Consider the following 16924-nt stretch of genomic DNA (forward strand, 5'->3'; position numbering starts at 1 on the left):
TTGGAGGAATGAATGTCTTTCACAGTTAAAACTACAACACATCAGATTTGAATCTATTTTTTTTCAATTTTTAAAATTTGTTTTAATTAGTTATACATGACAGTAGAATGCATGTATGCATTTTGATATATCATACATAGAAGGGATATCATATCTCATTTTTCTGAGGGTACGTGTTGTGGAATCACACTGGTCATGCAGTCACATGTACACATAAAATAATAATGTCTGTTTTGTTCTACTGTCCTTCCTATCCCCACACCCCCTCCCCTTCCCTCCCTTCACTTCCCTCTACCTAATCTAGGGTAACACTATTCTTCTCTAGTGTCCCACCCCCTTATTGTGAATTAGCATCTGCATATTACAGAAGACATTTTGCCTTTGGTTTTGGGGGGATTGGTTTGTTTCTCTTAGCATGATATTCTCCAAATTTAACCATTTGCTGGCAAATTCCATAATTTCATTCTTCTTTAAAGCTGAGCAATATTCCATTGAATATATATACCACATTTTCTATATTTGTTCATCTATTGAAGGACACCTAGGTTGGTTCCATAGTTTAGCTATTGTGAATTGAGCTGCTATAAACATTGATGTGGCTGCATTACTGTACTATGCTGATTTTAAGTCCTTTGGGTATAAACTGAGGAGTGGGATAGCTGGGTCAAATGGTGGTTCCATTCCATTCTGAGGAATCTTCATACTGCTTTCCATAGTGGTTGTACCAATTTACAGTTCCACCAGCAATGTATGAGTGTACCTCTTCACCCACATCCTCGCCAACACTTATTGTTGCCTGTATTCTTGATGATTGTCATTGTGACAGGAGTGAGATGAAATCTTAGTATAGTTTTGATTTTCATCTCTCTAGTTGCCAGAGATATTAACCACTTTTTCATATATTTTTTGATCAATTATATTTCTTCTTCCGTGAAGTGTCTCTTCAGTTCCTTAGCCCATTTATTGATTAGGTTATTTTTTTTTTTTTTTGGTGTTAAGTTTTTTGAGTTCTTTATATATTCTAGAGATTAATACTTTTATTGGAAGTGCATTTGGTAAAGATTTTCTCCCAATCTGTAGGCTCTCTTCTCACATTATTGTTTTCTTTACTAAGAAGACGCTTTTTAATTTGAATCCATCTCATTTATTGATCCTTGATTTTACTTCTTGCACTTTAGGGGTCTTGTTAAGGAAGTCAGATCCTAGGCTGACATGGTGAAGATTTGGGCCTGTTTTTTCTTCTCTTAGGTGCAGGGTCTTGTTCTAGTCCCTAAGTCTTTGATCCACTTTGAGTTAATTTCTGTGCAAGATGAGAGATAGAGGTTTAATTTTATTTTGCTACATATGGATTTCCAGTTTTGCCAGCACCATTTGTTGAATAAGCTATCTTTTCTCCAGTGAAGTTTTTTTGGCCTCTTTGGTATGAAATAAATGCATTTATGTAGGTTTGTCTCTGTGTCCTCTATTCTGTACCATTGGTCTACTAGTCTATTTTGGTGCCAATGCTGGTTTTGTTACTATAGCTCTATAGTATAATTTAAGGTCTGGTATTGTGATGCCTTCTGCTTCATTTTTCTTGCTAAGGATTGCTTTGGCTATTCTGAGTCTCTTATTTTTTCAAATAAATTTCATAATTGCATTTTCTATTTTTATGCAGAATGTCATTGGGATTTTAAAAGGAATTGCATTAAATCAGTATAACATTTTTGGTAGTATGGCTATTTTGACAATATTAATCTTGCCTATCCAGGAGCATGGAAGATATTTCCATCTTCTGAGGTTTTCTTTAATTTCTTTCTTTAGTGTTCCATAATTTTCATTGTAGAGGTCTTTCACCTCTTTTGTTAGATTGATTCCTAGGGTTTTTTTTTTTTTGAGGCTATTGTGAATGGTGTAGTTTTCTAAATTTCTCTTTCAGTGGATTCATTATTGATGTATAGGAATGCGTTTGATTTATGGGTATTGATTTTATATCCTGCTAATTTGCTGAATTCATTTATTAGTTCTACAAGTTTTCTGTTGGAAATTTTTGGGTCTTCTATATATAGAATCATATCGTCATCAAATAGTGATAGTTTGAGTTCTTCTTTACCTATTTGTATCCCTTTTAATTTCTTTCTTTTCTCTAATTGCTCTGGCTAGAGTTTCAAGTGTGATGTTGAATTCTTGCCTTGTTTCAGTTTTTAAGAGGAATGTTTTGAATTTTTCTCCATTTAGCATGATGTTGGCTTGGGTTTAGCATAGATAGCTTTTACAATGTTGAAGTATGTTCCTACTATCCCTAGTTTTTCTAGTGTTTTAAACATGGAGGTGTGCTGTATTTTGTCAAATGCTTTTTCTTCATCTATTAAGATGATCATATGATTCTTATCCTTAAGTCTATTAATATGATTAAGCTTATTGATTTCTGTATGTTGAACCAACTCTGCATTCTTGGAATGAACCCCACTTGATCATAACACTATCTTTTAAATATGTTTGTGAATGTGATTTGTCAGAGTTGTATTGAGAATTTTTGTGTCTATGTTCATCAGGTATAATGGTCTGAAGTTTTCTTTAATGTGTCTTTTTCTGGTTTTGGTCTCAGGGGATATTAGCCTCATAGAACGTATTTGAAAGAGTTCTCTCCTTTTCTATTTCATGGAATACTTTGAGGAATATTGGTGTTAATTCTTCTTTGAAAGTTTTGTAGAATTTGGCTGAGAATCCATCTGGTCCTGGCCTTTTCTTGGTTAATAGACTTTTGATGGAGTTTTCTATTTAATTACTTGAAATTGATCTGTTTAAATAGTTTATGACCTCCTCATTGAGTTTGGGTAGGTCATATGTCTCTAGAAATTTGTCAATTTCTTTGATATTTTCTATTTTGTTGGAATATAGATTTTCAAAATAGTTTCTTGTTATCTTCTGTATTTCAGACATGTCCATTGTGATATTTTCTTCTTCCTCTTGTATTTTAGTAATTTGAGTTTTCTCTTTTTCTCTTCATTAGCATGATCAGGATTTTATCTATTTTATTTCTTTTTTTAAAGAACCAATTTTTTGTTTTGACAATTTTTTCAATTGTTTGTTTTGATTTCAACTCTGATTTTAATTATTTCCTATCTTCTATATCATTTGATCTTAATTTGTGCTTCTTTTTCTAGGGCTCTGAGATGTAGTGTGAGGTCATTTATTTGTGTCCTTTTTCTTTTAATGAATGTGCTCCGTGCAATAAACTTTCCTCTTAGTATTGCCTTCAAGTGTTCCAGAGATATTGGTATGTTTTATTAGAGTTCTCATTTACCTCTAAGAATTTTAAAATTTCATCCTGAGTTCTTCTATTATCATTCATCATTCAATAGTGTATCATTTAGTCTCCATTTGATAGAGTTACCTTCTATTTTTTACTTTATCATTGATTTCTAATTTCATTCCATTGTGATAATATAGAATGCAGGGTATTATCTGTTTTTTGTTTGTTTGTTTGTTTGTTGTTGTTGTTTTTGATTTACTGAGTTGCTTTGTGACATAAGATATGTTCTATTTTTAGAGAAGGAGCCATGTGCTGCTGAGAAGAAAGTAAATTTGCTCATTGATGGATGAAATAGTCTATATATGTCTGTTAAGTCTAAATTATTGATTATATTATTTAGTTCAATAGTTTTTTTTATTTAGTGTTTGTTTGGAAGATCTGTTTAGTAGTGAGAGACATGTGTTAAAGTCACCCAGTGTTATTGTGTTGGGATCTATTTGATTCTTGAAATTGAGAAGGGTTTGTTTGATGTACATAGATGTTCCATTTTGGGGGGCATAAATATTCATAATTATTATGTCCTGCTTATATATATACTTCCCTTAAGAAGTATGAAATTTCCTCCTTTGTCTCTTCTGGTTAACTTTGGCTTGAAGTCTATTTTATCTGAGGTGAGGATGGCGGCCCCCTGCTTGTTTACACAATCCACATGCGTGATAGGTTTTCTCCCATCCTTTCACCTTCAGCCTGTGGATGTCTTTACCCACGAGGTGAGTCTCTTGAAGACAGCATATTGTTATGTCTCATCTTTAATCCAATCTGCAAGTCTATGCCTTTTGATGGATGAGTTTAGGCCATTAACATTCAAGTTATTATTGAGATATGATTTGTATTCCCTGCCATTTTGACTTATTTCTGGTTTTCAATTTGACTAAGTGTTTCTCATTTGGTTAAATATCCCTTTAGTATAGATCCTCCCTTTGCTGGTTTTCACTTTTTTATTTACTTTATCCTCATGGAATATTTTGTTTAGAATTTTTTGTAGTGTAGGCTTTCTAGTTGTGAATTTGTTTAATTTTTGTTTATTGTGGAAGGTTTTAATTTCATCTTCAAATCTGAAACTTGATTTTGCTGGATATATAATTCTTGATTGACATCCATTTTCTTTCAGAGCTTGAAATATATTATTCTAGGACCTCCTAGCTTTGAAGGTCCGAGTTGAGAAATCCATCGAGATCCAAATTGGTTTCCCCATAAGTAATTTGATTTTTTTTTCCTCTCACAGCCTTTAAGATTTTATCTTTGTTCTCTGTGTTAGTCACTCTCATTATAATATGTCTTGGTGTGGGTCTGCTGTCATTTTGTACATTTGGGGTCCTGTAAGCCTCTTATATTTGATTTTGCAATCCATTCTTTAGGTTTGAGAAATTTTCTGCTATTTTGTCACTGAAAAGATTGTGCATTCCTTTGGTTTGTATCTCTGCTCCTTCATGTATTCTGAAAACTCTTAAATTTGGTCTTTTCATGTTATCCTATAATTCTTGGATGTTCTGTTCATGGTTTCTTACCACCATCTCCTCCACATGGTCAACTCTGCTTTCAAGATCATGGATTTTGTCTTCATTGTCTGAGGGGCATCGCAGCAAACCTGCAACTTTCAAAGTAAAACCAGACACTGTGGTCACAAGGGCACAGGCACCAAGTGGCACTCACTGTTCTTGAGGACCGTGAGGGAGCCCTGGGGATAACAGTTGCTTCCTCTTGCTCCTGCTGTTTCCATTATCTCTATTCACACTGCCTCCCCTCAGTTGAGAAGCAACTTCGGGTTGATGTAGAATTTTGTACCAAGAGATCGACCTTTAAGTCAGGCTCTGCTGCTTTGGAATTAGAGGCTTGTCTCTTTGGGACTGTGGAACTGGGGTCAGTTACTCACCTGTCCGGGCCTATTCTACTTCATGAGTCTGCATCATGATTCCAACCTTCCCAGGAACTGGAGAGACCCACAGCCTTGACGATGGAAGCCAGAGTCACAGAGAGAGTTGGAGTCCCCTCCCATCACTTTTCCTACTGCTCCGCGCTGTCACCTGTTTGCACATTGACTGTGTCCTGATGAAGGTGATCTCTCCATGACGGACTGCAGCCTGTTTGACTGGCGTTATGTCCTGCTTCTCTGTACCAGACACATTCACTTTAGCTGCACACTGGCTTCCGATCTTCCTGCACTTTGTTTCTTTACTCTGTGGCTTTCCTTGGGATGGTCCTGGTGCCTGAAAGATACCCCTCCCTGCCTTCCTCACCCTCCAGCTCAACGGTGGCATCGCCTCTCTCAGGGGGCCATTCCCACCCCATGCACTCACCACCCTCAGCCCCCTGAGGCTGCCTCCAACCCCACACTTACCATGGTGCACAGCGAGGATGTGTTCGTGTCCGCTCTTCCTCCAGCTTGAGTGGACGCCCTGCCAGGCAGGGTCAGTATTTATTAACCTGTGGAACTCAAGTGCTCAGCATGGTGATGAGCACACAGGAAGCACCCAATAAAGAGCAATTAGGATCCTGATGATAAATTAAATGGAACTGCCCTGCTCACCTGCAGCAGGGTGTAAAGATAACTGATCATAATGCTGAGGATATGTGAACAGTCCTCTCAGGTCAAACAGTTTAATAGCAACAACTTATATATTCATGCAAAGTGCACATAGGTATGAAGGGAATTTGTAAGATGGTTATGAATTATTCATCATCAATATGTCAACTTGTGTAATTACTAATTAGCTACAATTTTTAAAGTTCTAAGTCGGTCAAAATCTCTTGATGATTATAGGGAGTGACCAATTTATTTTAAAAAATGTATTAACTCTAGTATATCAGTGGAAGGCTTTATCTGGCACTCCTACGGATAATAATCACAATAAGAAGATAGATTGCAAGTTCATTGTCCTTTGTGGATAGCAAGAACCATCTGGCTCACTCTTTCTTGCCTTTGGGGGGCAGCTAAGTTTCCCGTCCAATTGCAGAAGCAAGTCCTTATTCATAGTGAGTAGAAAATCCTAAACTTGACCTCTTGAACCTAGGAAAAGCTCAAATTCCAAGTTCACTGAATACTGCTTTTTACACACAAATGGAAGTTGTTTTTTTTTGTTTGTTTGTTTGTTTTGTTTTAAGAAATGAACCTTGCAGTGGCTTGGGAATAAACAGATCACAACATATTTTAGTTGCTGTTTAAACAAACTTTTAAAGCAGACAGGAAAGGGCAATATTTAGGAATCAGAAATGAAGACAATGAGCAGCTCAGATTGAGGTCTGGTTTTCAGGCACATGGTTTGTGTTCACCTCTGAGCCACCGTAGAACTGAGTCCTCTGGGGGCATTGGTTTAATCAAGTGATTTTCAGGATCTTACTTTTAATCAATGGATTCCTCTCTCAGACAACTTCCTGTGTAGACCACAGCATCTCAATCTGCCAGGGACAGGAGAGCGCTGCTGAAGAGAAACCCACCCACTCTTACCCTCCTTGATGCTTGTGGCACCCCATGATTTCCCCAAACATGGAGTGCCTACCACTGGTCTATTTCCACCCTCTACTTGACGTGGACTTTCTCCTGTGTGACCCCATCCCCTAGCACCACAGGCCTGTGTGGGGGACACCTTTGCAGCTGTCTTTCTCAACAGAGGATGATGAGTGATGTCAGTAACCTACTGCATCATCAAAGGAGATGGGCCCTGCTTCTGGCTGTCGGGGGCACTGAGAAACAATGCATTCTTGTCCAGAGATGAGTGCAGCTCAGGTCTTTTATTTGGATAAAAACAAGTTGGACGTCACTAGCTGCATCTTTGGACCATGGGCACCTGGACGTGGAACCTTAGTTTCCCCTACTCCCCTACATTAGTGCTGGACCATACAGCCTGTCTTGCAGAAGACCTCCTGCACCAGGCCTACCAGGGGGAGGAAGCCGCCTCTGTGGAGGCCAGGGAGAGCCCAGGGTCTTATCCAGAACTCTCCATTTTCTCAGTACATGGGCAGAGAGAAGCCAAGATTATAAAGCTGAATTAGAAGTAGAGAATTAAGAATGAGGCACTGGTGTTCTCACCCCACTCCTGCCCTCCCACAGCCTCCAATGGCTGCAGTGGTGCTGGGTAGGACCTGTGCAGGGATCCATTCCTCAGGAGCACTAGAAAGCTGAGGGAACCTCTCCACTGCACAGAGACCTCGTGTTTTAAAGTACTGTGTCCACCAATGGCACGAGAGGAGCTGAAGGTGAAGAGCATCCTCGCCCTGACTTCCACGAGGGGCCCAATGTGCAACAGCTGTACAGAGAGACACAGGACCAGGCTATTCTCCATGGCCTGAGATCCCTGGTGATGGCTCAACGGCCATTTGTAGGATCCCCGGGTAGAGGAGCTAGGAGAGGGCAGAGGGAAGGACATCTGTTCAGTCCTCTCGGTGCCTGCAGTGGAGTCCTTGCAGGACCTCACCCAACACAGACATTGAAATCCAAGGATGTTCAAGTTCCTTCTGTCAAGTGAAACCACCCTGGCTTCTAATCTGCGTGTCACACCTTCCTGTACACTTTAAATCATCTTTAGGTTACTTGTAATACCGGATACAATGTAAGTGCTCTATGAATCGTGGTTATACTGTGTTACTTAGTGAATAAGGACAAGAAAAAAAAATCTGTGCATGTTCAGTCCTGATGAGGACTTTTTAGTATTTTGGAACCGTGGTTAGGGGAACACACAGAAGTAGAACCCACAGGCAGGGGGGCAGGCTATGCATACAGAGTGGGGCAGATGCCTGGGGCAGCCCATGAGCCAACACAGGGCAGGTGCCTGCCTTCCCCACCTCATGCCCACCACACAGCCCTGGCCTGGCCACTCTTGCCCTCAGCTCTGTGAGTTGTCATCAAGGGGATAGAACAGTGGTTCCAAACCAAATTGTACTAATAGAAAAATCATTTGTGATTTTTATATTTTAAATTTTGACTCCTATTTTATAGTTCATCTCATGCCTGGGACACAGAGTTGAGCAATTACTGAACAAGACCTCAGCGGTTTGTGTTTGAAGTGCAGGTACTAAAGGCTGGGAAGGGAAGTGAGTTCCCAGGTCACAGCTAGCTGGCAGCAAGCTGAGGCTAGTTATCATAGGGTTTACTCTCTTGCTCCCTAAAGGAGCTGCTTTCCTTTCTAATGGGTCCTGACCTGAGTTAGAAACTCAGCTCTATCGCTTCCTAGATGTGTGGACACAGGCAACGTATTTAAACTATGTGAAGGTAGTGCAAAGACGAAGGTCAGAGTTCAGACTGAGAGTGTGCAAGCTTCCAGTGCCTTGAGTGGCCTCTTGCCAAGAGACCTGAAAACAAGTATGTACCACCCTGAGGTTCAGTTTCCTACTCCACAATTTGGGTGCAAATAATCAGACTTATTTCACAGGGGCAGCATGAGAACTAAGCACTTGAACCATGCTGCCATTCAACAGGGTCAAATCACAAAAGCCAATTTTTATTGTTTTTATGATCAAGATTATTTTGTTTTCTTATCAGTACAAATGGGATAATAGTTTAAAGACACTGAACCACCAAGATGAATAACACAAAGACAAAACATAGTACCAGGCAACAACAGCTACATAAGGAATGGTAGCTCTAGTAATAGTGCTCTAGATATTGAGGTCTGACAGTGCTTACATTTCTTTTTCAAATAAATATCTAGAATACTAAAAATCAATTCTATTTATGCATTCTCCCATAATTTTAACATAAAATGTATTGATATTTTTTGACAAAAGATATATCTTGCTTTTATGGGCAAGTTTGAATTATTTTATGAATTATAGCCATTCATCAGATGCCAAGTAAAACAAAGACTGCATTATATATTCTGTATGAACAAGTATAAACATAAGTGTCTACAGCATGATTGTAGTGGTAATCTTGGAAATCCTAATCCAGATCCCAAATAGTGTGAAAGCCCACATTTCTGAAATAGGAAGAGGCAAGGATAAGGTGGCCTTCAATGTGCATATGTCGGTCCAGTCTGCAGCGTTCCAGTTGCAGTGACCTGTAGGACAATGCTATATTTGTCCCTGCACTTTGTCTACCTCTGTGCATTCAGTGACTGCCTATGCACTAGGTGTTTCAGGTTCACAGACAAGCAGCACGCTGCACCTACCCTGCAGGTGTTCAGGCTGCGAGGAGAGAGTCTGGATAGTTGGTCTGATGAGGCATGCATGAGGTGTCACAGAGTAGGGGTGGCTGTACAAGTGCCCAGAGATGACATCTGCTCTGAGTCTCAGTGGTGCACAGGAAGTCATTCCAAAAGACTGACAGAGGGCCTTTGAGGCAGAAGCAGCACAGGAGAAATGCACCTAAAGACCTGGAGAGAAGTGGAGGCAGCATCCAAATGTGGAAACGTGGCTGGAGTTTAGGGTGCAGAGGCCTCAAATGCCACACCCAGGCATCTGGAATTGTCTTGTCAGGGGTGAGTGATGGTGTGAACCGGCTTGCATGGACTGAGGCACCAGACCATTGGAGACCAGAACCGTGAGGCCCATGAGAAGGACGTTTTGAATGATTCAATAATGCAGTATATATAGTTGTGAAGACAACTCGCTCTGGGGCGAGTGAAGACAATATCAAATGTGAAATCCCAGACTTGATAGCAGATTCTGGAGGTGACAAAGTCAGGAGCCCAAGAGAACTCCCTGGCTCTAGGGTGTTGGGAAATGGGATCCGTAAGTGAAGGCCAGAGGGAAGTGAGACCAGGTCAGGAGGACAGAATAATCTCCTTTAAGAAGGTTTTGTGGCAAACAGGCAAGCTATTCCATCAGAAGTTTGGAATTCAGAGATCTGGAGACCAGGGCAGGGATTGGACTTAAAGATGAAGTGTTGAGAGGTTCATATATAAAGAAAGAGTCCACCTCAAACTTGGCTATGCTCAGTTTGTATATACTCTGGTAGAGAAAGAAAAAGAAATAAAAACTAAAGGTTCTGAATTAGCACTTAGTACATACTTAACTATATATCAAACACTATCCTAAGCACTTAACTCCGTTGTTATCCTGACTTTCCATGTTGAAACTGGTGCTGTAAGGGGTTGGCTCAGTCACAGGGTGGTTGAAGGGCAGATCCGTCAGCAGGGTACTCACTTATTGGACTCCAGGTTCTGTATTCAAACGGAACCACACCCCTGCAGAGCTCCTGCTGGACAGCTGTTGAGTTAAGATGCAGCTACAAGGTTTTGGTGGGTCACTGTTGATTCTTATGCCGCACCACCCAAAGACATGTTGAGAGAGGCCATCAATGTGCATATCCTTGACGCCCAAACATGCCTTTCCATTTGTTCCCACTCTCCATTAGAACATTGCATCAGTCAGCATTTTTCCAGAATGGTTTCATTTATTCTTTAACAGCAGCTATGATGGTCCCCTCTTTACAGATGGTGTATCTGCAGGGCAGGGATAGGATGAACTGCCCAAAGCCACGTTGGTAGGAAGAAGCAAAGCAAGAACTCAAACATGAGTTTGAGTCCCAAAACTAAAACAATGTTGGCTGGAGCCGGTGCTGCAGACTCGATGCTTTACTCCAATCAGACAAGTCTTTTCCCACTTACACTTGTCTTAGTTCTCCCTCAGGAAGGGAGAGACACTCCCTTGGTGTGCCCCAGTGAGGGCTGGGCCCCAGCAAGAGCCCTCTCCTGTGAGTTCACGTGCAGCCTAATGGTATGTGTGGCCTGCTGGAGTCCTGTTTCATTATTTAGGGTTTTTACCCCAGACTTTGAAAAGTAGGTTGCTAGAGTGCTCTTTCTCCGTGTCAGGGAGATTGTGCAAGGATTTTCAATCTGATTCTAACAGGCGCTCATTGGCTTTTCCACACTGACATGGGCTCTGCAGGCCTGGAGGGCTGGCTAATGGGATTTTCTGTGATATATTACTCACTTTCCAAAAGTCATGCTGGTGAGCAGTTTATGGAAAATGGAGGTCTCTCTTTTCTTTCTTTCTCCTTTTTCTTTTTTGTCTGATATAGCAATCTTTACCCATATATTTTTCAGGTTCTCTCTTTGGATTATCATTTTGACATTTATTACTTCAATAATCATACGGAATCAGCTTTATGAAGATTCCCTAAAGTACTCTTTGTATCTTTCTGGAAACATTCATGATATTAGGATTGGGATCCCGCCTCCTCTCTTTTCCTTTTTGGGTATTAGGGATTCAATTTATGGTCTCATACACTCTACATCTAGGCAAGTGCTTTACCACTGAGCTGCACCCTTAGTCCTCTTCATTTTATTTTGAGTCCTTTTATTTTTGCTAAGTTGCTGCAGCTGGTTTCAAACTTGCAGTCCTTCTGCCTCAGCCTTCTGAGTAGCTGGGATGATAGCCACAGGGTCTAGCTTTAAATGTGAAATTGAATAACAGGCTTCATAGCTTCCTTGTCTTCTTCACTGGGGTCTGAAGCACTTTAAAAACAAGGTCATGGTGATAAGAAAATGGAGTTATGAGTAGAAGGCAGGACAGAAAACAGGATCCCCAGGGCTGCTTGAAGCTGACTAACTGGGGACGCGTGACCGCGAGTGTGGTGCCTTCATAAGGCCCTTTCTACAGTCCCGTCTGCTTAGTCACAGCTAATGGAGACACGGCAGGACTTAAATTAATGCCTCTGTCAAAGCAAGCAGACCTTTGTGGAGCATCTGTTCTCTGCCAGGCGTGGTTTTCAGAGGCGTGTGCTGCATGCTGAGGGAGGACTGCCCGGCTTTGGCACCTGAGCTTCCAGGGTCATTTCTGCAGCTGCCAAGAAGAGGAACCAGCGCTAACCTTTCAGCTCTCTGAGCCAGTCTTTCCGTCCAGGAAGTGGAAACAGGTGTTCCAAGTGCTTTACTGTTCCATAGGATCAGAAGGAACCTGAGACCTGTTAAGAGATTAAAAAAAAAAAAAAAAAGGACTGAGAAATGAAGGAGCATTCCCTAACTCGTGCGTATATCTGTGTGTGAATTTGGAATATGCATACACATCGTGAGAACACGCATGCAAAAACACAGGTACACAAGGGTATGGAAGAGTTCTAGAAGATCCACAAGAAATCATTGCACTTGAGAATGGGGCACTTTACTTTGTGATGTGTTTTCTTTGGTGACACTGAGTTTTTCTCTTTAAGCAGCTACATTCTATTTTGAAAAACAACATTAGTGCTGGTGGAAGCACTGACGGTGCTTGTTGCAGGTTGGTGATGGAACTGTCCATAAGGTCTATGAACAGCGGTTTCCTTTCTGCTCTGCAGGCCTGGGGACTCTCATGAGCTCCCTCTTCTGTGCAAGCTCTGCTGGACTTTCCACAGCTGCACTGGCTTCTCTGCATTTTGATTTTAGCACAATAGGAAAAAAGGGAAATGGCAGTGTGTGCATTAGCCTGAGTTCTGGGAGACTCAGACATTCCAGGGGCTGAATTTTCTGGTTGTGAAATGAGCACGTCCTTTGACTGCAAACCTTGTTGAATGTCTCTCTTAAATTCAAATCAAAAGGGACCTGGAGTCTTTATAATCCAGAGCTAGGGTTCAGGACTGAGGACAGTGAGGCCCTGAGGAGAGGAGGTGGCACAGAGGGTGTCTCCAGCAGACATGGGTGGGTGTGCCACCCAGAACCTTCCCTGGGCTGCAGGCATCCCTTCCTCACACTGCCAGGAAGCTGGGGCCAAGAGCAATCAGCTGAGTGTGTGGAGTGCCTGTCTAGAGACAGCTGCTCACATCCGCCCCGGGTCGCCCTCACCCAGCGCTGGTCAATGGCTGGGTCCAAAGACACGGTCCGTGCTGTGAGGCCAGGTCTCTCTGCAAGTCCAGAGCCCGAGCCATCAGTGAGGCCTCTGTGAGGCCTCCAAGAGAGTGCAGTGCCATGCTCCACCTGTGCACTTCCCTCCCTCCCATTTAGTGCCCCTGAAAGCACACCGGGTGACCTCTCTGTCTTAGAACCAGGTGATGACATTCCTGAGATTTTTATCTGGTCTGATGCCTATTGCCTGGCAGCCCATGTTACCCAGTCATCAAGACAGTGGGGACCAAGTGTGTCATTAGTCCCATCATCGCCTGCTCACAACTGGGAGCTCAGATGAAGTGCGGATGGCCGTTGGCCTCCTCAGACCTGTTCTGTCCCCACTGGGCCAGTTATGCCCTCTCAGGTGGCAGCAAGGGAAAAGGAGAAACACGGGGGCACGAGGCTGCCAGAGTCACCCACCATGTAGACCAAGGCTCAGAGCCGGGAGAGTAGACCCACCAATTGCCCAGCTGTTCAACAGCACACAGAGACATTGACTCCTCCCACCCCGGCCATGTGGGCAATAGGGGGACAGCAGGTCCCTACTCCACCATCTTCCAGCCCTCTGTCCAGTAGCTTCCCTGCTCCCCATCTGAGCACTTCCCCGTGGAACTCCTTTCTCTGCTCTCAGAACAATCTCTCCAACATTGACCTCAGGATGTCCTTGTCTCTTGGGTTGACAAGAAAGTCACAGGTGTCCCCGAGGCTCAGGAGGCTGAGGCAGGAAGATCACGAGTTCAAAGCCAGCCTCAGCAAAAGCAAGATGCTAAGCAACTCAGTGAGACCCTGTCTCTAAATAAAATTTTTAAAAAGGAGGGTGCTGGGGATGAGGTCAGTGGTCAAGTGCCCCTGAGTTCAATCCCTAGTACCAAAGGAAAAAAAAAAGAGTCAAAATTGTCCCATTTCTTCCTTTTTGTCACGTCTAGGTCTCCAGGTTCTTTGTGGATGTAAGCATCATTTTCTCATTTGACAAAACACTTTGTAATTCTATCAGTATAATCTATTCCATGTCCACCAACTAAATATGTAACACAGAACACCTGACACGCATGCCCACATCCAGAGCTCTCCAAGGGGCGTGTTCCACCCAGGTGAGGCAACTCCTCAGCACCTCACTCTTCTTACAAGACAGTTTCCCTCCTTTTAAGCGTAGCTGCTACTCCTCCGACTGCCAGGAGGGTTGTTCAAATTCTTTTTATCACTCTGTGCCAATAGGCCTGCCTACCTTTGTCCCTGCCTCTTCTTAGTATGGACCCTGGCACAGTCAGTGGAAGGGGACCTTCAGTGGGCCCCACTCAGTTTCACAAACCTGCCATGTCAGGGCATCTTTGCCATCACCATCATCATCAACATTGTCACCAGTCACCTTTTTCATTAATCATCACCATCATCAACACAATGTCACCATTACCACCACCATTGCCAGCATCATTCACCATCATCACCACCATCATCACAATCATCAACACCACCACCATCATCTCCATCAAAATTATCATCACCACCTTCAGCAATCACCACCATCATCATCAACACATATCACCATCAACACCTCCACCATCATCACCATCAACGCCATCAACATCATTATCACTATCACCATTAGCATCACCATCATTACCATCTTCATCATTCAACACCATCATCATCAACACCATATCTCCATCAATGCCTCCACCATCATCACCATCAACACCATTATTACCATCACCATTATTATCACCACCATCATCATCAATACCATATCACCATCATCACCACCATTATCACCATCATCACCACCACCGCCACAATCATCATCATCATCATCATCATCATCATCATTATTATTATCATTTTAATTTGAACATGGCAAAACAAGAGTATTTTGGATTTCATTATTTTTCCCATATGGAGGGACAAAGACGACACGGGAACTCAGGTCTCTCTCTTCCACACAGTCCTTGATGGTTGACACAGCAGGTGGAGGGGAGGAGCCCTGTGCTACTAGCCCAGGCATGACATTCCTAGCTTTGTTTCTGTTCCACCCACAGGGAAGCTTCTATGTCCCCTCAGAGAACTGCATGCAGCATGCCCACAAGTGGCACCGCGACCTGTGTCTCTTGCTCCTACAAGCCTACCGGGGCCTCCGCCTCTACTTCCTACTCATCATGAGGGACATCCCAGAGCTGCCGCACATGGAGCTGGGTAAGGAAAAAGCCCAGAAGCTAATGTTGCCCGTTGGTCACTGGGCTGGAGATAGGGTGTCATGGTAACGTCTGTTGTTCAGGGAGGGTTAGTGTGCCCTACCCCATTCTAGAGGGAGGCAGTATTCAAAGGGCAATGTGTAAGTCTAGGTATTAGTGCTAAGACTATGCTCATCCACTCATTCACTTATCCACCAAACCAGAGCACGTAGTCATACCTGCTTGGTACATTATGTCATGCTGCCTTCTAGGGGAGAAGGCGGGTTTAGAGCCTTTCCTTAACTATGCAGTAATTACAGAATTGCAGCTTCAGAGTGGAAAACAATCCTAATAAAGAGCTACATGTCCATAGGAAAGAATGATATGCACAGCCGCATACACCCATTCATGTTTGAATACGTAAATATTAAATACTTATAATTAATCTGGATGATTACAGAAACCTACTAGTGTCTATCAGATTTAGCTGTCTTGAAACAAATAGATTCTTGCACATGGATTTTCTGAAGGCTAGACATCATAGAGATTATTAAGCCTAAATCCCTCTTGATTGACAGATGATGGCACAGAGTGGTAGAGGGGCAGGGTTGCACAGCCCTATGTGTGACAGAACCATGGCAAGGCTCCGAGTCCCTGTGCTGACCTCTGGAAGGTCCTATGTCATCCCCAGTTACAGTAGGGCTTGTGTTGCAGTTCTGCTCATAGGTCTCTAGAGCAGCGTCTGAGGAGTCCTTAACTTGAAATTCAGGGTTAACACCTGTTCTAGTGTCGGAGACCTTAACTTCCCCATCTACACCCCTGGAAATCAACTGCTACAAAAACCATGGCAGAGGTGGTGTCCACGTCTTACCCAGTGTCCATCATGGCAATGGACACATGGTGTAATGATGTATTTGCATGTTTCCATTCCCTAGCACCTTGAGATCTTTGAGAGCAGTCGCTCCTCAGATCCCTTATCCACTCCCCCGACACTGGGCCTGAAGGAGAACATATGGAGTTGTGGAATTAGGATTGAATGCCGAAGCCTCTTGCCATCCATCCCTATCAGCTCTGACACCCCAGTCAAATCCTGTGCTCAAGCACTACTCTTTGAATCAGGCAATCTTTGAAATGTTTTTCAGGTGTCAATCTTATGCATGCCATAAAGACATGCAGAGAATCGGTGCAATTCACATCACTCAGAGAGAAAATGGATATTATTCAGCTGCATTTGGCTTTCTGATGTAGCATTTTCTTTTAATCCAAAGGAACCAAGTTTCTTTATACCAACTCATCATATTTGTATTGACACATAGCACCTACTGTGTGTGGGAGTTGTGCTAGGCACTGGGGATGCAGACAAAACCAATATGACATGCCACAGTCTGTCTGGGCACAAAATCACCGAGCCACCACAAAAGCCTTGTAGATTCCAACAGCAACTCTTTATTCCCAAACTCTCACCGGCACTGTGCATGTACATTCTGGGAAAATACACTCCCTCCACCGGGCTCTGCCTACCAATTCTCTCAGAACCCTGCGCAGAAAACTGCACGGGAACTCTAAAGGAGCGGGCTCCTGAGGCAGCAGGATATGCCCTAATCCTGGAGCCGCCCTATTCCCAGCAGGATCCATCCTAAACCTGGAGCCGCCCTAATCCCTGAGCAGGGTCACCTTTCAAACCAAAATGCCATGCGTCATTCCTACTTGGCTATGGCTCTCAGCAA

The 16924-nt window shown here is 42.8% G+C and overlaps 1 protein-coding gene across 3 annotated transcripts in view; it reads left to right on the forward strand.

The window, feature by feature from the left end:
• The window catches only part of Fam135b (family with sequence similarity 135 member B), a 301016-nt gene that overhangs the window by 233716 nt on the left and 50376 nt on the right, over nucleotides 1–16924 (forward strand). For all 3 annotated transcript variants that reach the window (XM_078016660.1, XM_005316131.4, XM_078016661.1), the window contains exon 8: nucleotides 15066–15219. In XM_078016660.1, the coding sequence (XP_077872786.1) occupies nucleotides 15066–15219 (154 nt within the window). The remainder of the gene's footprint in view (nucleotides 1–15065; nucleotides 15220–16924) is intronic.

This window comes from Ictidomys tridecemlineatus, chromosome 7 (genome assembly GCF_052094955.1).
Source record: "Ictidomys tridecemlineatus isolate mIctTri1 chromosome 7, mIctTri1.hap1, whole genome shotgun sequence".
NCBI classification, from domain to species: Eukaryota; Metazoa; Chordata; class Mammalia; order Rodentia; family Sciuridae; genus Ictidomys; species Ictidomys tridecemlineatus.